Source organism: Typopeltis vanoorti, chromosome 14 (assembly GCF_054136105.1).
Source record: "Typopeltis vanoorti isolate ZY-2024b chromosome 14, IOZ_Tvanoo_1.0, whole genome shotgun sequence".
Taxonomy (NCBI): Eukaryota; Metazoa; Arthropoda; class Arachnida; order Uropygi; family Thelyphonidae; genus Typopeltis; species Typopeltis vanoorti.
Genome location: NC_143562.1, coordinates 66,154,629 through 66,178,983, shown reverse-complemented (window position 1 = coordinate 66,178,983; position 24,355 = coordinate 66,154,629). Strand labels below are relative to the sequence as shown.

At 33.5% G+C, this 24,355-nt stretch overlaps 1 protein-coding gene across 1 annotated transcript in view; it reads right to left on the bottom strand.

Moving 5' to 3' along the window:
* Positions 1-6,464: 6,464 nt before the first annotated feature.
* Positions 6,465-24,355, bottom strand: part of Nurf-38 (Inorganic pyrophosphatase Nurf-38) — a 76,356-nt gene continuing 58,465 nt past the window's right edge. The window contains exons 6-9 of the mRNA XM_090403877.1: positions 21,099-21,185; positions 13,552-13,637; positions 9,938-10,047; positions 6,465-6,763 (exon numbers count right to left, since the gene is read on the bottom strand). Of these exons, the coding sequence (XP_090260003.1) occupies positions 6,732-6,763; positions 9,938-10,047; positions 13,552-13,637; positions 21,099-21,185 (315 nt within the window). The 3' untranslated portion in view covers positions 6,465-6,731. The remainder of the gene's footprint in view (positions 6,764-9,937; positions 10,048-13,551; positions 13,638-21,098; positions 21,186-24,355) is intronic.

The following is a 24,355-nucleotide window of genomic DNA, read 5'->3' as shown; positions in this document are numbered from 1 at the left end:
TGAATCATTGGTTGTTTATGCACAACTCGTTTTGTGTGTATGTGAGAATTATGCATAACACACACACACTTCCTCTTCCCTTCTGAGAGGAACTGTCTTTCACGGAAGAACTACACATTAATATAAACTGAATCTTTCATTACTCTTCTTTACAGTATTCTTTCTCATCTTAATATTTTTATATTGTCTCATCTCTACAACAGTTTTTCATATAGACTTCATGGAAGCAGATGTTAAGTTCTTTGTTTGTGTCCCTATTTGGTTTTATTCCCTATCTAACCTTAAAAAAGCATTATTAAAACTTCATAACTGATTCAAAGTGAACTTTCCTGACTGACTAAGAGAAGATCAACAAAAGTAACTAGCTTTTTGTTGATTAGCTGTATAGATGATTGGTTGTATTTAGTTAGTGGGATTTTTGTGAAGTCGACTTTAGGTGACTAACAGTCTGTGTGTCCCTATCCCCATGCCACAGGGAAGAGCATTTAAAATGGGCTATGTTCTATTTTAATTGAACAAGTAGCAGGGCTTGGTAATGCTACAGACAAGTTCTGATTTGTTCTAAAAAGTGATACCAAGCATGCTCTGATCTAGAGAAAACCAGGGATATTTATTATTTCTTGACATCTCCAAGGAGTCCAAAGACTCATCTCATCGAGGGAGGGCACCTACTCAAATCTCTGTCTCCACCAAACCACCAATAGCATCTACTGCCCACAACAACTACTAGCATTTTTTCTCTTAAATTGCATGTTTGGAAGGCCAATTTGTCTATGTGGGATGAAATACAGAGTTTCTGGGGGGGGGGGGGTAAAACTCTGCTATCTCTGTATAAGATCAGCTAACTCACCTTCAATTGAAAAATACCCAAATAAAGATTCCCCTTATCGTGGCAAGAATTGAACTCAGGCCTTTAATCAATTGAAGGGCACAAACCAATTGCGCTAGGGTGGAGGCATCCTCATTAAGTAGATGCCTCAACCTGTATGTGCTTCCTTGCACAACCATGAGTGCTCGAAATAGAAATGAAGTGCTCGATCTCTGTTTGTCCATATGTAGGGGAGATATTTAACCTACAAGATGATAATGCTTTTTCTCATTGAGAAAAGCTTATGGATTAGTATCTTCAAGAAGAGACTATGCACATAGACTGACCAGCCAGGTCTCCCGACCTTAATGCTAATGACCCTGTTTGGCCAACCTTTTATAGTTCGTGCATCAATTTTTTTCATTTTTTAGTTAAGATGCACCATACAAACTTAAACCACTGTTCAGGCCTTTTAAAATATGGTAATATGGATATATTTAACAGTTACGCATAAAATGATTTATTATATATATATGGTAATATAGACACTTAACAGTTTTAAATAAAATGATTTCATATAAAGACAAGATAAACATTATTTTATTGAGGCTTTTGCTAAGCATGTAATGTTTGGAGTTAAATCAGTCAGACGCAACCATAGTTTGTTCTTAATCATTTTCATTGATGAAAATGCTCGTTCATATCTGTATGTAGTAATGAAACGGACATTTACTCAGTTCTGGAAAATGTTCACGGGCAATGATCACCAGAAATTAATTATATCAGAAGCATCTGTGAGTGATGGAAGTTCATTAAATTTCATTTTCAATGAGGAATTGGTTTTGAGATCAATAATCTGAGTTTCTCAGTATATTCTGTAAAGGTGCCATTATCTTCAACAGATTCACTATGTTCTTTTAAATGTGGAAATTGACTTAAATCCCCATTTTCTAACTGGTAGATGAACAGTTTTAATTTCATTTTGAATGCACTGATGTCATTTATTAAGCTAGAAAACAATTTGCTCTTGCCCTGCAGTTTCAAATTTAGATCACTGAGGTGGCTGCTAACATCAACTAAAAATGCTAAATCAAATAGCCATTTCTCATCACGCAACAGGGCTTTTTTCTCATGCAGCTCATCCTTCTCTTCCAGAAAATTGCGAACACTTTCTTTCAGTTTCCACAATCTACTGAGAACTTGTCCTTTACTTGCTATTGCCTTCTGCTTTTCTTTTGCAAAGTAATGGGTAACTGACTGTAAAAAAAAAAATTATTTCAAAAAGTAAAGCTTATTATTTAAATAATTTATGGAAATTATTTTATCGTTTTAAACATTATGACATTCAAAAACAGTTCTACAAGTTTAAGATAAGATTCCTGTTTTCATGAAGGCCTAATACAGTTCTATAAGTTTAAAAATCATATAGATATTTTTTTTCATAGAGAGTTTTCGTCTCTCTCGTAATATATTATGTCCAATGAAATAAGAGATTGCCTCCTGCCATAAAACAGTCGATCAGCTGGCAATCACACGCACAACCCAAACATCCTCATTATGAAAGCTTTGCTGATGATCAGTTAAATTTTAGGAATAAACCCTATACGTAAATAAAAAGGAAAGATACTGTATGAGAAAACATACAAATACACCAAATAATTGCAGGTTTCAGTAATCAGCAAATTGGGGGGGGGGGAGGCAGGCAAGAACTTGACATACGCGTTCAAAATGCAAAAATTTATTTTTAAATTTACAGAACTATATTAAGCCTTCATGAGAACAGAAATCTTATCTTAAACTTAAAGAACTGTTAATGAAAACACAGAATTTTTCACTCGCATCGAATCAGAAGTTCATCAAACGTTATGACATGAGAGTTAGCTGTAACCTGATTGAGTAACTGGTGACACATGCCAGCATTTGCCAGTGCCTTCAAGATCAAACAAGTATAATAAGTGAGCACTTTAGAATTCAGTGGTAGGTTAATTGTTTATATATATATATATATAAACAGTATACAAAATTTTTTTAAATTTTTCTCTGGGGTTCAGTGCGCCACTTCTAATCATGCAATGCACCACTTTTGGCGCATGTGCCATAGGTTGCCAAACTTTTTTGGGCCACCGCCCACTTTGCAAGACAAATTTTGTAACGCCCCCATTATAACAGTTTGAATAAAACCATATTTCAAATACTCAATACTGTACTGTCGACATTTCTTCTTATATTCAGACATAATGAAGTAATAAAATTTGCAAAAATATTCACAAAATAAAAGATTTAATTTACACTTTGTATGACTCCACTTATCTATCACACTTTCAACTGATGATTGTTGGCAAAGCACTAAAAAAAATAATGAAACTTATTCCTAAACCACTGGTATTCATAGATTTGAAATCTAGCCTGAATTGACTTGTTTGCGATACCATCGTGCTTGTGCTTTGAACAAGTCACTGCAAGCACCCATATTCCTGTAAAAACATGCTGAATTGAGTGAATTACCTACGTAATAGTTGACCAATGTACTACTAGTTAAGACTCGTCTGCTGCATGGATAGACTAAAGCCTGTATGGCACGTTCAATTTTCTCATTGACATCTATTTCTATCTGACATGGTAAATTTTCAAATGAATAGAAAATTGATCGTGTAAGACGGGCATAAGATGAATTAAAATTCAATATTTAAATGATTATCTAATCGCAAAATCACGAAATAGTTAATTTTTAAATATATATTAATTTCTTCTATAAAGAGCCCTAGACCGCCTGAACACCCCCAAATGCTTCTGATCCCACTTCTCCCTAAAACCTTAAGAAACTTAGAACTCTGCAGAAGCAATGGTTGTTATTACCAACTGAACTCCTGGACACCATTATAAACAGTATGAAACATCATTGTGCTGTATTGTGAAGAGTGACCACATGAGGCACTTAGATAATTTCATTTTGATCTTGTTTCTAACTATTGTCTTCATGTACCCATTTGATATTGAATTTAACTATTTACTTACAATTTTTTGGGGAGATACTGCTTTTCACCAAATTGCATAAGAATTCATCATATGATTTTTGTGTCTGTTCCTTAATTTATGCACACACAATATTCTATTCTATTCCCTCAGCCATACGGCTGGTGGGACTATATGCTACCATATTAGGGAAATAATTATGAGCAAGGTGGTTTCCCGTTGCTTCCTTGCCGTACTATATATCTTATGACTAATCTGTGTGTTCATGGGGCCGGTTTGCCTGCTTGTGGAATGGAAAAAACCCTGCTGTCCATGGCCAAGACGGCTAACTTGGCTGTCTGAGAAAGATCCTAAGCTCCTCATGTCAGCGACGGGAATCAAACCCAGGACACTCCTTTCCCAGGCATATGGTTGTGAAGCGCATAGCCACTCAGCTAACCACATGGACTGTACTTCACCTGGACATTTCCAAAAATGCTTACAAGAATCCATTAACTAATGGAAGGGTCACTGAAACTGCCACATAGAATCAGTGGATTGTACTTTTGAAAGAGATAACTCAATAATTTGTACGTGCCTTAATTTCTCTACATAAACTTCTATCCCAGTTTTCATATGCACAAACCCCAGATAATGTGAGCTTAACAATGCTTGTTAGGCTTACATCATCTGTGTTAGAAAAAAAAAGTTTTTCAATCACAAAACTTAATATATCTCGAGCACCAATTATTTTTTGCGTGTGTAACAATAAATAAATAATTGTTGCTCAAGATGTATTGATATTGAGTTTTGTGATGGAAAATTTTTTTTTTCTAACATTTCCTGAAAGCAAATGACATTAATGTCGTCATGCTGTTTTGACATCCTCTGAATCATATCAACTACATACATGGTTTGAAAATGACATATCCACACACACATGCAAACAAAGATATTACACAAATTTCAAGAGGTACTACAGCTTGATGTTCAATGTGATTGACTAAAATATCATAACTCGACAATGAAATACAGTAGAAGGCATTCCAAATAAGTCGTCTTTCACCACCCTGATCTGTGCAATAACACATACAGGGACTTTCGCAGCAGTTGTCTTCATTATTTTATAACCCAGGTCTATCTACTGGAGATGTATTATTAATAAATGAACAATTCTCTCTCTCTAAGATAAAAAGCCAAACGGCTATTTTTTCTGACAAAGTTAATTAAATTAAGGGGATAAAAATCCTTTATTGTTTTACAGCCAGTATGCGAAACTCTGAGATAAAAAACTACTATATTAGAGTTTCATGCCGAAGAACTATCAGTGAATCCAAGCGTAAGTGAACACCTGTTAGTACAACACCAAGGCAACTTGAAGCAAAGGTGGAGCAAGCTCCCTCACTATCCTTGATATTTTCTCATAATGTAAAACACAGCTCTTAGGAGATGTAATACTGCCTTACATTATGAGGAGAGGTCACTACCCAGACCGGTTTCAACCTTTTTTGAGGTCTCGTCAGTGAGTAGGTAGACCTGGATGATATCAAAGTTTCAGTGAAAAGATTTAAGTTATAATATAATATATGGTATGGGCATTTCTGGTATTCGTATAGTGAAGGTATGCAAGTTCTTTTCACTCAAATTTTGATATCATCCAGGTCTACCTACTCACTGACGAGACCTCAAAAAAGGTTGAAACCGGTCTGGGTAGTGACCTCTCATAATGTAATGTAAGGCAATATTACGTCTCCTAAGAGCTGTGTTTTACATTATGAGAAAATATCAAGGATAGTGAGGGAGCTTGCTCCACCTTTGCTTCGAGTTGTACTAACAGGTGTTCGTTTACGCTTGGATTCCCCGATAGTTCTTCGGTATGAAACTCTTATATCGTAGTTTTCGATCTCAGAGTTTCACATACTGGCTGTAAAATAATAAGGGATTTTTATCCCTTTAATTTAATTCTCTCTCTCAATGAATAATGTGCATCACAAAATCATTATAGCCAAGCTAGCTTTAGTATATAGATATACATATTTATCTCATGCTTTTGTATCAACACAGTCATTGTTCAAGGTACCCATTCTTTGTTACAGATTTAGTACTATCTTACATGGTTTGGACCAAAACAACTAGCCATTTCAAAAGTGCATGATAAAGGTCACTGAGAGAGAATGAAATTACTTGGCATGTATTTAGGAAAATATATATTCTTAATCAATAAGATAAGTTTCCTAAAAAGGAGTGGAGTTGATGATCTACATAGCAAATAACAGAACTTTGACATTATTTTTCATAAATAATCTTCACACTATATACTGGGATTAAGTTAAAAATTATTTTCCATGAAGAGGTAGTATAGTCCATCCACAGAAACGAGACCTCTCATTGGCAGACTGCCAAGAAGAGTCAATTCATGTTGAAGGGGAGAAAGAAATAAGGCACTGTATGAATTGGTCATCAACACATGAAATCACGTGCTTTATACGTAAAATTTTCCAACTGTTATACAAGCAAAATAGGTATCACTTTAAGAACTACAATGATCATAAAAGAGACATTAATTTTCCGACTAATAATACACACTCATCCTGCAATATGATTGATTATCGGAATGGATTCTCCTTCTTTTGACAAGAACAGAAGTGTCGAGGGGTCTTGTATCTGTAGGCGTACTATAAATTATATAATAAATACCAATGGAAGATATTTGAGATTTTTTTTTTTTCAAAGATAAACTGCTCTGAAAAATATGAAGGTACAAGATTGCATGTGAAATGTTTTGTATGTGAACTGGTTTAAACAGCTAAATGTAAAAAAAATAAATAAAATGTTTGAAAATAAACTATCTACAATGGAAATTGTGCTTTAGTACAGATCTTTTGAATATCAATTCAGGAGAAATTGACATGATACTGCAATAGAGAGCTCAGACATTTTAGCTGATAAACCTTTGACCATACTTCTTTGTTCACTTCAGATGCACATAATGCCACTTATCCACTGAAAAGAAATAAAATCATAATATCAACATGCTAGAAAATGAATTTAAATAGTACATCATATCAATGATTAAACTGCCAGGCTTTATTTTATTATTTTTATCTCATAAAATATAGATTTACATTATGTGTTATGTTTTCAGAAGCACAGTCGAAATTATGCGAACTGGACTTTTTTTTTTTATACCTTGTATGTCCTAAAGTGGAACATAACCAGGGTCCAATTTTTTAACTGAACAAAATGAGTTAACTTCCAAAGTAATACCCTTGTGGTTCTTCTTACCATGTAAGATGAACCACAAGGGTATTCTGATGAACATTTTGTTGTTGTGAAAACAAGGTGTTTAGTCCAGTAGATATGCCAAATATAATCCAATAATAGAATGAGTCAGAAAATGAATGATTTTGATATTTTTGGATAAAAAAAATCTCTGAAGTGTAGATTTATTTTAGAAGGCCTGGGATCCAGTTAGTTTTGTAATTATTTATGTAATGTTATTTAAATGTATATAACTTTTATTTGGTCTTGAGTCAGTGATTTTCTGGATTCTTAAAGAAATAGAGTTAAAAGTCATTGCACCAATCCAAATGAACTTGTAATTACTTAACACTTGGAGTAAAAATATCTTTATAGAGACGAAAAAAAATAACAATAGGTTTCCTGCATATCTTTCATTGGAAAGCTAGTTGTTTCCAATGGAAGATCTGGCTTTCATTCAAATCAACTTGGTTAAATGTTTCATCATTCTTTTAATCACACTATACAGGTGTTGCATATTGTAAGCAATATAAATAAGAATAGTACTATGGAATGTGAAAACAAACAAGATTTTAACAAAAAAAAAAAAAAAAAAAAACACAATGGAAGACTTATTTAATACACATTAGTACCTTAGATGGCTTAGTGTTATACACAGCTAGGTGCTGTGCTATTTGACATAATTCCCCAGAGTCTAAACGGTTGTGATAAGTGTCTCTCTGTTCACACAAAATTAAGCAAATAACATAATTGGAAAAAAAAACTAGCCACTGTTTTTTTTTTTTTTTTTTTTAATTCAAATAAAATTACTGAGTTTAAAAGGTAAATAAGATTGTTATTTACTATATTTAAGAGAGAATCAGTTAAGAAAAAAAAAAAACTTTTTTTTTCTTTACTACAGTGTGTTTCTTTCCATGTTAATAGGAGAAAAAAAGGAAATAATATGTCAGGTATATGATTACCACATGCCATTTGCTTGCAACTGGTGTGTTGTATTTGTACAAATCTTTTTTTTTTTTTTTTGGTGAAAGGGATGGTACACTAATGTGTATCATCCCTTCGGTGGTTCATTGTACCAGCACTTTTATTAATAGTGATGTGTGAGTCATAAGATGTGATACATTTAGAAATTTATCTTTTTTTTTTCTTTTTTTTTTTTTTTTTTTTAACACATTTCAAATAAGCTTGGTTATTTAATGAATTTGCATTTTTCACATCTGCTGGAGATATTTGATATATACAATTTTATAACCATTTTTAGAATTTTAAAGTTTCTTTTTGGATAGAGGGGAAAAAAAAAAGGAATTAACATGTTAGGTATATGATTACCACATGCCATTTGTGTTACTATTGCAACCAGTGTTCTGTATTTGTACAAATACTTGTGTTTGAGCCATTTCAATTACTTTCATGATTATGACTTATAAAATACAGCATTACATTATATACCAGGCTGTGTCTTGTGTGAGTATTGTGTCAGGAAACTTGCCTGATGGCATATCATGTTCCTTCCGCATCAGGCAGACACATTTCTACAAACTGTCAAATATAATACAGGTATCCCTTGCTTAATGCAGGATTTGATTAACGCAGCGAAATTAATTGCGGCACGAGTTTTGATTAATGCGCATTTAACCCTGCATTAATCAAATCAGCCGAAACTTTTGTAGTTTCTGTATTCAGCTATGAAATAATATTGAATTCAATATCCATTTAATTTGTACCATCATGTATTATATTTGCAGTGTTTTTTCTTTGTTTTATTGCTTGTTATCATAGAATTTATGCTGATAAGAAAAAAACAAACTGTTCAAATAAAATCTCAGGATGAGAGATGTAGAAAGTTTTTTACCTTGGGTATAATATGTACTACTTTACGGGTCACCTAGACTTGCAATACATGCAGTCACAAACTTGACTTATTTGTCTGTTTGCTTACTTGGGAAATGGAGTAAAACCAGGTTTAAAATAGCTTGGCATCTTTAACATATATTATACCCAAGGTAAAAAACTTTCTACATCTATCTCTCATCCTGAGATTTTATTTAATAAGGTCAAAGCACCTTATGGTAACTTGTTTTGGTAAATTACTTATAAGCTCCGTATTACTAAACCGTGGTATTTCTAAGCCTAGCTCCCACTGATGAGACCTCAATAAAGGTCGAAACCGGTCTGGGTAGTGGCCCCTTGCCTTTAATGCATAGCATCATACATCTTCTCAAGGAGATGGGCTTTGGATTAAGGGTAAATATTAAGAATAGTGATCAGAGCTTATTCCACCTTTACGATGAGTTGCCTTGATTTGTACTACTTTACGGGTCACCTAGATTTGCAATACTTGCAGGCGCAAACTTGACTTATTTGTCTGTTTGCTTACTTGGGAAATGGAGTAAAACCAGGTTTAAAATAGCTTGGCATCTTTAACATATATTAATATATTATACCCAAGGTAAAAAACTTTCTACATATATATATATAGCATGCCAGTTTATTTTATTTTATTTTTTTGGTAGACTATAAAATTGGTATTTTTGAAATGTCTTAATGTCAAAATCTAGCATTTTTAAACCGTAAAAAATTATTTTCTCTTAAAAATTTGCATTACATAAATTGGTTGGTTTCTGTATCTAGTAAAATACATCAGAATGAATAAATTTCCATTTATATATATACATATATTTTTTTTTTTTGGAAAATTTATTAGCACATTGCTATTGTCTGTTTTATACTTATGGTTCTTATTCTAAAAGCATTATCATACTATATATATATTTTTTGTTTTCATCTCATACACTTAATTTTCAAATTCTCAGCTAATAAAGAATGAGTACTAGCACTCCCCCCTTTTTTTTAATACAAAAAAGCACTGCTTGAGATAAATGAAACAAAAGTAAAACTTATCTACTATACACATACCATTGGAATCGATAGCTGCTGGTGGACCACATTCTGCATTCTTTTTTACAATTATTTCTGCATCAGCAGCTCCTATCTTAAAAGGACTATTCTGCACTGTTACCGAAGAACTAAATAAATTAAAAAAATATATATATATTCAACAAACAATAATAGATACCAACATTATAATAACAGATTTTACAGATTTTATAAATGGTATAATCTTCCAGTAGACTATTTTTTCACAAATATTGTACCAATATTTAAAAATGCTTCAAGGTTTTTAAGGATTACAATCTTTTATACTCAACTAAGATTTTTCTCAATTAGGCATGTTTCACAAAATGTGTTAAGCGGCTTTAAGAATCATTTTATCCATATTAGTGTGTATTTGGGAACACTGAATGGATTTTAATCAAGTTTGGAATATGGAATCCTTCCAAAAACTTGAGCCATTTCAATTCCCTTTTTTTTCTTTAAAATTCAGTATTAGGGTTTCTATTAAAATCTTTTGAATCATTTCACTTTTGCTTGCAGTTGAACTCTAACCATTCGTCATTGCAAAATTAGACAAAAAAATTATAGTATATGTCTGTTTCTCTGGTAACACCACTTGTAATTCTATGAATTAGAAGTAGACAGAAATATCAAAGATCAAAAATTCAATTCTAGCTAATACAATACTGTATTGTATATAAATAATCATTTATAAGGCACGATAACCTCAATGTCAATGCAGCAGAACTGATGTTATGGGGTAGTTTTTTTTATTTTAATCTAGTCCTTGGTGTAGGGCTGCTTAAGTTTCTCCCTGCTCCCCAAATATATTCTATTTTTACTTAAATATAAAGAGCCAACAGACTTTATTTCGGCGATATAAACATTAATTAAATTAAGGGGATATTAGATCCCACATTGTTTTAAAACCGAATAAGAAACTCAAAGATTGGAATCAGAGAATTTCATGTTGACTATAGTATAAAAAACTATAAAAGTATCGGCGAATACTAGCGTGAGCTAAATGCAAGTAGTCCTAGAACGTAGCACAAACACGGGCAACTCGTTGCAAAGGTGGGGAAAGTTCTGATCGCTATTCTTGGTATTTTCCATAATGTAAAAACACATTTCCTAGGAAATGTACGCTGTTATTACATTATGGTGGGAGGTCACTACCCAGACCGGTTTCAGCCTTTATTGAGGCTTCATCAGTGAGTAGCTAGACCAAATTAATACCAAAGGGTATAGCGAAAAGAACTTATATACTCTGCTATATGAGTTGTCCAAAAGGTGCACCCATTAAGTTACTTAAATATAAAGAGCCAACAGGCTTCATTTCGGCAATATAAACATTAATTAAATTACGGGGATATTTGGTTTTAAAACAATGTGGGAGCTAATATCCCCTTAATTTAATTAATTTCTATTTTTACTTTTTTTTTTGTTTTTTAGAGTTATTATCAGAGATCTCTGGAAAGTAGTTGGGAACTCAAAGGTCATACATCAGTAATGGTCAACCTTTTTAACTACACGAGCTACTTTTCTATAAAGTTACTCGCCGATCTACTCTATTATAAGTTATTCGGCAATCTACTCTCTTATATAGATCACGTTCCCCCAACCTGATATACACACAAATAAACAACTAAAAAAAATACACAACTAAAAACTTTGTGTATTTAAAAATGTATTTATCACTTTTAATTATTTTAATACAACAAAAAAAAAAAAAAAATACTTAGTCTTTATTTGAGTTGTAAGTCAGCAGTTAGAAGTGAAGGAAGTACAAGAAGATGGTTTAATGTTAAATCTGGTCTGAGACAAGGATGTACATTATTCCCTCTGTTATTATCTATATGGATCACATTATGAAGTTAAGTGGTATTAAACCTGATATCAAAATTGGAGATGTTAATATCAGCTCTTTGCTTTATGCAGACGATGTTATACTTCTAAATAAATCCTCTACAAGTCTGCAAGATTCTCTGACTAATAACTGTTGTAATAGATATGGTATGAAGGTCAGCAATAAAAAGACAAAGACAATGAAAATAGGTAGAATCATTGAAAATGTCAACTGTGTTGTGAATGGAGAACCTGTGGAACAAGCAAAACATTTCAGCTACTTAGGCACAGTTTTTAGTGAAGATGGTAAATTAAATATGGAAATAGACAACAGAATCAACAAAGCTGGTATGGTAGGAAGTCAATTGAATAAATTCATATGGAATAAGAGAGAAATTAGTTGGAACACTGAATTAGCTAATTAGCTGTATACAAGACTGTTCAAACCAGTTTTAGCTTATGGATCTGAGAGCTGGGTCAGAAGTAAAACACTTGACAAAATACTAGAGACTGCAGATATGAGAGTCCTGAGAAAGATTAGAGGCGTGAACAGATGGCATCAATAGCAATATCATATTAAAAACAGGATATTAGGAAAGAACTTGACATTGTCAGCATCCAGGAATACGTTAGCAGAGCTAATCTCAGGTGATATGGTCACTTGAACAGAATGGGAGAGGAAAGATTAGCAAAAGAAGTATTCTCTACCAGGTTGGCAGCAAAACAACCCAGAGGAAGACCAAGATATAGGTGGATTGATACGGTACGAAGTGTCTTAGATGATAGAAACATAAGATCTGATAATGTTGAAGTCATGACAAGTAACAGACTGATTTGTAGGAAAATTGTAGATAGGAAGTTAGTAATGATGTAAATTTTTCATGTAGTACTATCATATCCTGTACAGCCCTTGAGGGTACATGTCAGTAATTTGATGATGATATACAGTCTCTTTACAGAGATACGAGGTGTGTCCAGAAATAAGATCCATCCAGAATTTATTGTCAAATAAGATATGAGAGAGGGGGTATCACACAAGCATGGTAGCATAGCGACTCATTAGCTAGCTGTTGACCATTTTACTTTCACCATGTTATCATTTGTTGTCTTCTATGAATAATTTATAATGAGTGCTGTGATAAAAAAATTCTGCCATTTGTAAGGGCCATGGTTGTGATACAGTTTTTATTGGCAGAAAACAAAAGTGCTGCAGAAATTCAGCATTGTATAATGTTTATGGGCATAAAACGTAATGAGTGCCAATAAGGTTAGGAATGGTATCATTCATTTAAAGGGGCACAACAATGTTCATGATGAAGAGTGCAGTGGCCAGCCACGTGTGGTGATAGGTGATTTGGTGAAAAAGAGTGAACATGAAAATTTGTGAGAATCATTGTTTCACAATTAGAGAAGTTTCATGCTGGGGTATAAAGAAACTGTGTATTATATGGATCCAAAAAAGCCTGAGTGATGTGCATAAATAGCAATGAGTGGAATTAACTCAATTTTTGGAGTGTTATAAAAACGAAGGTGGTGAACTTTTTTCTCATATTGTCTCTGGCGATGAAACGTGAATTTCATACACAAACGTCAAGTCAAAACAATAATCAATGCAGCAGCATCATCTCTGAAAGCAAAAAAAAATCAAACAGGCACACTATCAGTCAGAAAAAAAAATTACCGCTGTCTTCTGAGAATATCAGTTAAAATTCATCAAATATTTTTTAAAAAATTATTCAAACATCAGAAAAATATTTGAACAATATAAAGATTTAAAATATCAGCCTTACCATATAAGTCCACTTGGATCTGCTTCATTTGATACAAGTTCTTTCCAATATTTATGTGTCTCTTCTATTATTTTTTCAGCAAATTCCTACACATAAAAATAAAAATGCAACTATCTTTCTTGTATGAGACCTGTGGGGTATTCATTATTATAGAATCACATATACACCAAAGTAAAACTTGATTTATTATACAGATATTTTGTCTTTAGTAGCAAGGCACTGGTAATTAGTTTACGGAATTAACAACGCATATAAAGTATATTAATTAAAGGTAACTTTAATGAATAACTTCTATATTTCGGCAAAGTCACATTGCCATCTTCAGGAACATAAAGATATGGTATGTGCAACGCAGGCACTAACACAAAGCAAATGAGGAAGAAAGCAAGAAACTAATATTGTTCCTGAAGTCCTAATGGTGCCCTCTTGCGGCTAATTTGGTAGTCTTGGCAGTTGGGATGAAGTTCTCATAATGTAAGTCTCCCAAATTTGGGGTAGTTTCATGCACCCAAATTTGTTGAGGTTAGGAACGTTTTTTTAGAGCTGCTGAAGATTCTTTGAATAATCATTCGTATTTAAACTTGCTGCGATGAATTATTTTTGTTTTCTTCCAACGAATTTTATGGTGGGTATCTAAGGCATGGTCTGCCAGCCCAGAGCAGCTGTACTGGTGAAACCGGATATAGTCTTTGTGTTCTGAAATCCTGATATTTGTTGTTCTGCCTGTTTGGCCAAAGTAGGACAATTTGCTGAGAAAATAAACCAATATCCTCAAAAAATATGACCTTACTTCCTGTTATAAACCATATAAAAAGTTGGCATCCCTTATCCGCTCTACCAAAGACCAACCACTTCCCCTAGACCTACCTGGTGTATACCAGGTCCCTTGCAGCTGCAAATTGTCCTACTTTGGCCAAACAGGCAGAACAACAAATATCAGGATTTCAGAACACAAAGACTACATCCGGTTTCACCAGTACAGCCGCTCTGGGCTGGCAGACTATGCCTTAGATATCCACCATAAAATTCGTTGGAAGAAAACAAAAATAATTCATCGCAGCAAGTTTAAATACGAAAGATTATTCAAAGAATCTTCAGCAGCTCTAAAAAACGTTCCTAACCTCAACAAATTTGGGAGACTTACATTATGAGAACTTCATCCCAACTGCCAAGACTACCAAATTAGCAAGCAAGAGGGCACCATTAGGACTTTAGGAACAATATTAGTTTCTTGCTTTCTTCCTCATTTGCTTTGTGTTAGTACCTGCGTGCCACATACCATATCTTTATGTTCCTGAAGATGGCAATGTGACTTTGCCGAAATATAGAAGTTATTCATTAAAGTTACCTTTAATTAATATACTTTATATGCGTTGTTAATTCCGTAAACTAATTACCAGATATTTTGTCTTATGCATCGTAAGATATCAGTGTGGATAGAGAACTAGGAATATGAATAAAAGAAACAATAGAATTATGCATTTACATTGGAATCCCTCTATATAAACAGTCTGTGTTTATATAGAGGGATTATATGTTCATTGGCTACAAACTAATGCTGAAAATAAAGTTAAATAATTTTCAGTTAAAAAAAAGACGAAGTACAAACCATGAAAATTAAATCAATCACTATGCCAACTTAATGAGAAAGACAGTTCGAAATATAGAAAATATTAGTGATGGTCATGCATGATAAACAAAGAAACCCAGACCATGCATAACAGTCACTAATGCTTTTTTTTTTTTTTTTTTTTTTGTGTTGTTGTTTAATATATGTATAAAAAATTCTTAACTTCTTCACTTAACTGGAAGCAAATCCTACTGCAGTATGTATGTTTATGAAAGTCTTTAGGTAGTAAATGATTACCACTGACCAGCATAAGACTATTATCTTACCATTTAACTTCTCTTAGAAGTGGTAAGGAATGAGATTATTAATTAAATTTATAAATTAACTTAATTTTTAATATGATTACTAGTTGCTAAATGGATGTCACTCACCTCTACTACTGAATTATACTTCTAAACAAACAATTCATCATATCACCACAGCATGTAGCCTCTGTGCTTATCAAGGTGACTTCATCCAACTTTCTCCAAGCTATATCATCGGCACTCAACTTATATTTGCAATTATCGTTTTTATACTTATGAACACGTGTTTTTATTGTTTCCTTGTATTGCATGAGCCAAATGCTAAATAATAAATATATATTGAAATTACAAACTGAGTTTCAATTTCATTATGATAAAACATCTATAATCTTTCACCTAGTATGACACCAAAATCCTGCTTACTGAAAGCTTGAAAGGTACTGGGTTTGATCTCTAGAGTGGAACTTCTGGATTTTTAATCCTTAGTCCAACAACAGTTCTGTACTATAGATTTACAACATTGTAGATGACACTCTCATTGGGGGAAGGGGGAAATGTTTTATTATTATTATTAAGAGACCTTAATAATAATAATACTCACTGAGGAAGACCACATATTACCCACAGCACTGGTGCAGGTAATATGTGGCCTTCTTCAGTGAGTTATCTGTTCTTGAATTCATTCAAACTACCTGCACCACCTCCAATGTCATTCCAATTATGCACCACTCTACGAAAGAAAAATCTAGTTCTCATCTGCTTCTTGACAGCTTTCATCCTCAACTTCCAACAATGCTTTCTTGTCCTTTTCTCACCCTCCATAAAATGAAAAAGTTCATTTACTGATATCTTGTATGATCCTCTCAAAAGTTTGCAAATCTCAATCACATTACCCCTCTTTCTCCAGTTTGCTTGTAAGCTGCAGTCCACAAATTCTCAATCTGTCTTCATAATCTGTGTTCAGCAATTCTAATATCATTTTTTGACACACTCCAATGGAAACTACAAGAGGAGACCTGATTGCAACAGTCCAAGAGAGGTTTTATCAAGGCCTTGTAAATAAGCAAAATGGCTTCCTTATCTTTAAATGTCAAGGTTTGTTTCAGCCTTGCAATTATCCTCTGAGTTGTATTTGCAATCTTTGCTACATGACCTGAATTTCAACTTCCTATCTACTAAAACTCTGAGATCCTTAGTCCTGATCAAGTTCTTTTAGTATAATCCTACTGGATATCTCATCACATCAAAGTGCGTGACTTTACATTTGCTAACACTGAACTGATAGCCATTTTCACAATTCCAGCCTATTCAAATCACTCTGCAAGTATTGCATATCAGCTACATTCCTGATTACCCTGCGTATCTTTGCATCATCCACATATAGCTGTATGCTACCTGTCAAATTCTTTCCCATTGCCATTAATGTACAGATTGAATAACAATGGACCAATGTCTGATCCTTGTTGTACACCACTGGTTACCTTAAATCTTGCAGCCTCACATTCCTATATACCACTTTTTGATATGTCAGTCTGTCATCTTCTTATCCATGCTATTTTTATAATCCAATCAAATATTCTTCAATTCATGGAGCAGTCATCCATATTGTACTTTTTGTCAAAAGCCATAGCAAAGGTCAAAAGTATCATGATGTATCCATTCTTGTCTAACTCAATGGTAACATTATTATAGAATGTGAAAAGTTGCTCAAACACAACTTTCCTTTAGTAAACCAATGCTATTCATTGCAAAGTATAGATTCTGTCAACCCATTTCTGTATGCAAGCCCTTACCAACTTTTCCAAAATCTTTACCACACTCCAGAGATACTGACAAAGCAATTGAGTTTGATTTGATTTTTATGTGGTAAACAGTAAGACAATCACAAACATATACCATGCCCTTGGTGGAAATCGAACCAACAGCCTCTTGGCTGAAGAGTGGATATGCTAACCACTCTACCAACTAGGCCAGCTGATAGATTAATAGTAGGATACATCAGTTTTTGCATTGCATCACCCTCTGTCCTGAGACTCAGCCTGGTTAAAGGAATAGCCAGTTCAGCTGAACACTTAGCATCCATGCTGATATCCAATCACTCATTATTGCTAAGGACTGATTCATGCAACAGCTCTAGTACCTCCTCCTCATACCCTGAAGAGGTAGCAGTAAGTTCAATGATGCATACACTAGGTTGATACTTTTAACAAAAATGGCACTCATTAGAATAATATATGAATACTAATCATATATTATTCATATACGAATAACTTCATATTCACACATAACGATAGAAATCTTTTGGGTTGTCTTTAGCGTTCAGAGGCAGCTTCTTTTCGTACTCAGACTTAACTTTCCGTACAACAGTTGTCGTTTCCTTGGAAATGGCTAAAATAAGAAATAACAATAATAGACAAAATTCAAGAAAGAAGACTGCGATGGTTTGGCCATGTGACCAGAATAGGAACAGAAAGATTACCAACTAAAGCCCTGTATGCAACGATGGAAGGTAAAAGATCCAAAGGGCAGCCCAGAATTAGATGGATAGACAAAATAACAGATGACCTGGAAAACAAATCACAACAAGCGACACCAAACTGGACAGAATTGTTCGGACTCCCCAGGGACAGACAGAAGTTGAAAGAGTTCATTTGGCCTCATCATCATCCACACAGATGATGGAAGAGAGAAGAAGACAACAGTTGTAACTCTTCTGTCCTGCTCCTTATAATTTCATAACTGACATCCTTATGCACATGGTATTATTCCTTCCACATCATATCTTTTTCTTATGAATCTCTTGCTTAAATGGATGCTACACATCCATTTCACTCCTACCCCATTTATTCTTCAATAACATTTCCCATGCACTGTTCTATTCAACAACTGATACAATGCCACAGAACCAGCTTCTTAGTTGATCATAATTTCCTGCTTTGTAGTTCAGCATATAACCTCTCTCTCTATTACTGGTGTTTGCTCAACAAACACTTTCGACAAGTATGTTCTCTAGTTTCATTCTCTTTCAATAAATATTTTGTTCTGCGAATGCCATACATTTCACACATGCCAGAGTGAACCAACATCCTTAATCTTAGATAATCCAGCACATTAAAATCACCTGCCACTTTTTGTACAACAGTGACATGACATGCAACACAATCCATAAGAAAACAAATATAAACCTTTGAAAATCAGAAAATTAAGCACACTACCCTATAGTTAAACACTCATAAACATAATGATGCAAAAAAAGACTAAATTGTCTCTAAATACTTCCAAAAAGAAGTTTTCTTTCAGCACTGAAATTCGCTGTATATCCCCCCCCCCCCCCACAGCAAACAAAAAACTGTTTTGTAGTTCTCAAAAGATGGTCATGGATTGGAAGGATTGAGATTATTATTTAATTTTAAAAATTCTGTGGGAACTATAGCCATTGGATAGGAATGTGTTGTGTGTATATGGTTGAGTTCTGTTGAAAGAGAGACTTCACTGGAATAAAGATTGTAGGTGCTACTGGTTAGTTTTAATGATGCCATATTGTCCAGTGGCAGAGAGCGTGATGGGAAAGTTTGTGAATATATCTGCCTGTATGAGTAGATTTACTGTGAATAAGAGGTTACCATTAGCAAGTTGTGTTACTAAAGTATCTAGGAAGAATAAAATATCATTAGTTTCCTATTAAGGCGTGACAGAAGGAAAAGTGTATGGACCATGAATCAAATAGAAAAAAAAAATGTTGTCTATATATATATATATATATATATATATATATCTTAATGAAATAGAAGTTCTGAAGAGGCTGAGTCTAGAGTTTGTTTTTCAAAATTTTCCATGTAAAAATTGGCAAGTAGAAGTGGGGCAGGAATCCATAGCAGTTCCCTCTATCTGTTTGTAAAGTTTGCTCTTCCTTTTGGAAGAACTAACCAAGATACAGGGTGTCCAGGTCAGAGGTATCCAAAAATAATGTGAGAACCACTTATATTTTCTCAAGCTAAAGCTCAGTCAAGAGGAAATCTTTCCAAGATTTGTTTTGTCAGGTCACTAATGCAATGTGCAAGAACGGTATGAACAAGACATTTCCTGGATGTTGGATCAGAAGTGGAGGCCCAACTGCCTGGCCACCTAGATCTTCATGGACTCCATTGGACTTTTTTTGCATGGGTCTTTATTAAAGACTGCATGTACCCAAGAAAAGTTAGAGATTTGGATGATTTGAAACAGTGTATCATTGCAGCAATTGCTCTAATAATGTCTCAGATGCTGGAAAAACTTTACAAGAGCTACAAAAGGTGCCCACATTGAACTTGACTAACCTTCATAAAAACTTTGCGAGTTACTCTGTATAATAACAAAAAATTACTTTATTAAACCTTGTGCATTTTTGGATGCCTCTATCTGAGATACTCTGTATCTCTATTATTTAATGTTAGGTTCTCAACAGAAGTTTTAAAATGGCTATTTATTTATTTATTTTTTTTTTTTATTTTTTAAATATAAGATGTAGTATGGCAAGTGAACGGGAGAGGGTAACAGAGCCCAATAAATGTTTGATAATTTATATCAAGAGGGATCAGTGGCATCTATTATAGGTTTTAGGAGGAAATGGGTTTTTGGATTTTTAGTGAGCTGTATATCTGGGGGGGGGGGATGAATCCATGTCGGATGCAAAAAACCTTTATCAGGCTCATTCACTGGAAGTAGGTTAGCAGTCTCATACGGAGGTTTTTGGGTTTTCCCATCCAGAACCTTCATTTTTTTTTTTTTTTTTTTTTTTTTTTACAGTTAAGAAATCTAAGGATACTTGGATTTCTTAACTTAAGCATTTAAGTGCCTGTTAGAATCACTGATGATGATATCAAATATCTGAGGTTTTTTGTGATATTGGGAGGCTAGAGAGAGATATACTTTTTTTTTTTTGACTTATTCATTTTTTAATCTGCATTGTAGTGGGATCAAAATCCAATGGGATGTAGGTAGCATGGGCTCAGAGAGTAATCCATTTTACAATTGTATTCACTACCCTAATCTCCTCTGGTGATAACTATACTATTATCTTTTTGTAGCCTTCTGAGAACAGGAAGTTGTCCAGAAGATGAATTTCTTTTTCAGAAGAAAAGAATAACAAAGAATATTAGTGAAGTTAAGTCTGATTTCCTCTGTCATATCAATAGTCAACATCCAGGAATCCAGTTTATGATGGGAAAGGAAACCAACAATAGTCTTCCAACCCTTCCTAGACAACTTTAGTAACATGCCTAATGGTAATCTTTCCTTTACAGTACACACAATACCAACTCACACAGGCATTTGTTCTAGTGAAGCCTTTCTTTCAACAGAATTCAACCATCTATACGACACCTTCCTATCCAATGGCTACTATAATTCTTCATACACACATTGATGGCTAGAACAAACTAATCATCTGAATGAAGTAAATGACAGATTTAGGAGTAGTCAGCATAAATCTCTTCAGTTGTGAGGCTAACTGGTATAATAATTAAATTATTGTCTCTACTGCAACTATCAGGCTAACATTAATTTTCTGAATAAATACATGTGGTTGAATACTGCTACTACAGCTGGTATTACTTAATCAGTCGAATAATTTAATCTTAAAAAAAAAATAAATAGTTCAGAGTACCAGTTATTTGTTTTATAAAACCGCTTACTTTATTCTTGGGTTCTCCATTGAAGGCAAATTTGTTTTCTGGACTCCCCCCAGGCATTTTGTAGATACGGAACCACTCATTGGTTGCCTGCAATTAAGTCGATAACAAAAAGATAAATGCTATGCTCTACTATATAATCATGAAGAACAAATGCTTTTTTTTTTTCTTTTTTTTTTTTGGCAAAAAAAAAAGCATTTTATTTTTAATGAAATAAAAATCAAAGTTTAAAAATAACATTTCTTTGAAAAGAAATGTCCTTAAAAATAAGGACACTTCTTTTTAAAGAATTTATCCAATTTAAGATCATATTAAGCTTAAAAATATGCAGTTTATAAAATGTCACATACAATATAAATAATTTTCCTCAAAATTATTATTATACCAAAGAATCCAATTCTCCTTAGCTCAGTTGATAACAATGATACCCTTCACTGAAAAGAATTCATTCAAATCCTAGACAGGATTGAAATTTTTTCAAAAGTTTCAAATCCTGTTTCATATGATGAGAAACTTTTTTTATGAAGGTTTTTCAAATGAAGGTGAGCTAGCCAGTATCATGCAAAGGTAGGGAGGGTTTTCTTCTTGGAAACTCAGAGAATTTAGTGAAAGGAATGCTTGTTAAAATTTCACTGGTTTCACTTAGCTAGTTACTTTTAGATAAATTGTTTAAAACAAGTGAATGGGAAAAAGTAAATAAATGAAATATATTAGATTTGCTCTGATTAACAATTTGAGAATTGCTCTGATTATCCATTGAGACCTGTTGATATTAAATTATCAACAGGTCTCAATGTTAATAAAATCAATAACACCCTCTACATTTATCTTCTGGACTCATGGATTCACAGGTTCATGTTGGGCAGGGATAAATTGTCTTGCTGCACACAAGAATTTGTCTCTTACTTCTTGTTTGTATATGAGGTAGGCAATGCAGGAAATCATGGCATGTGCTTCAACTGAACACAAAACTATAAATATAAAATTAATAACGGAAAAAGTCATGTAAAAAGATTATTTAACAGTATAATTTTCGCCTGTGTGTCACAGGCATCTTCAGTACATTTTAAGCTCAAATTAAACAATAACTGACAATTCCAAAAAGTGCCACTTAAGTAGCTAGTGTAAGATAACTAAATAGGTAATAAGATAACTAAAAAAAAAAAAAAATATATATATATATATATATATATATATATATATATATATATACAATAAAAAAGTTAGTACTTTATAAATCAGCTAATCTTTCCTATCTCCCATAAAGGGGATAGACGTAAACCATTGGATCTGTTTAAGTTAGGAGAGTGAAGTTTCACATGTTCAAAAAAATCTCCACCTTTCTCACTTCTCCTAAGGACAAGCTTCCACATCTTAATTATCCAGTTGTCTACCAGATTCCTTGCTCTTGTGGATTATCTTATTTCGGACAAACAGGAAGATCAGACTCTATTCAGATAGAAGAACACCAGAACATCTTATATTCAATACATTGAACCTGAACAGTCTGGACTCGCAGAACATGCCATCATCACTAGACAGAGTTCATTGGGAAAAGACAAGTCCTCACAAAAGTTGGTTCCTCATGGAACGGCTTTATAAAGAAACATGTGAAACTTTATTTCACTCTCCTAACTTAAACAGATCCGATGGTTTACGTCTATCCCCCTTATGGGAGATAGTACTTTATAAATCAGCTAATCTTTCCTAACTTTTTATTGTGTGTATATATATATATATACATATATATATACAATAAAAAGTTTATAAATATATTTATAAATAAATATACATATATTTATATATATATATATTTTTTTTTGTTAAGAAATTTATTGACCTTTTTAGTTATCTTACACTAGCTACTTAGGTGGTGCTTTTTAGAATTGTCAGTTATTGTTTAATTTGAGCTTAAAATGTACTGAAGATGCCTGTGACACACAGGCGAAAATTATACTATTAAATAATCTTTTTACGTGAGTTTTTCCACAAAACTATGTAAAGGGGAGAGGAGAATGTGTTTGTTTCAGGATATATTAGAAACAAATAATTAAAAAGAAATCCTATATTTAGTTAATATATTTAAAGTTATAAGAGTTATAGGGAAGGAATAAGTGTGAATAGTAAATTACTAATAATTAAATTCTGTGGTATATTTGCATATCCAATAAGTTGCTGAGGGTAGAATAAATTACATGTCATTCTGTAATCTCTAGATGTGCATGATAGACAAACTTAAAGTGTGTGAGAGGGGGGGATTTGTTTGCAAAATATAAATAACTAGCCAATGATAAACAACTTGTATACACTTAGCTAATAATACTATAAAGCATGGCATGAATTACGTGTTGATTAAGCACTAAGTGGGCAAACTATCCTATGTAAATGAAAGAGAGCTGAGATATCAGGAGATAATACTGCTTGAATTAGAATAAGGAGGAGACACTGAAACTATAATATGAAATACACCAACACAAGACATGGTGCTGGTGTATTGGTGATTAAACAACTATTCAATATGAAAATCTCATCTGTGAAGAGGATATCTCTGTGTCTGTTGTTTGCGTACTGCTGGAGAAGTGCCTTTGATTTTTGATTCAAGACACGAGCACCATGCCTTGATACACTTCAGTGAGGTTTTGACCCTTTCTCACAGAAATGCAACTTGGATATCCCCCTCCCCCGATACGTCACCCCAACTAAACTATCACTAACGTGGGGTGATGACCCTCTAAATCCTGGGTGCTATGGCATGTGCTGTGTAACTATCCAATCATTTTAGTGGTTAAACAACTATTCAATATGATTTTCAGCAAGCTGAAAATCTCATCTGTGAAGAGGATATCTCTATGTCTGTTGTTTGCGTACTGCTGGAGAAGTGCCTTTGATTTTATCACCCTCATAAGTTGCAATGTTAGGAAGTGTCCAGTAGAACAACAATAGGCTCTCACCCCAGGTCATTAGTGCATGTGACATTGTTCTCCATGAAACGTTCATCTCTTGTAACATCACTTTCTGTGTTCTTATAGGGTTATGGTGGAGGTGTGCCTTCACAACTCTCACAAGCTGTTGTTTCCTAACACAGCATGGTCAACTTCTGACTTCTTAGGTAGTCAGATGTGTCTTCTGTATCATTATAATGGTCAATAATCTCATACACAAACATCCTTCTGGTCCAGTGTTTTTAGAATGCTGAAAATAACAGGTGGCTGCATTCCAACCTTGTGAAGTGTTATTACAGCTACAGGTTCTCAAAATCT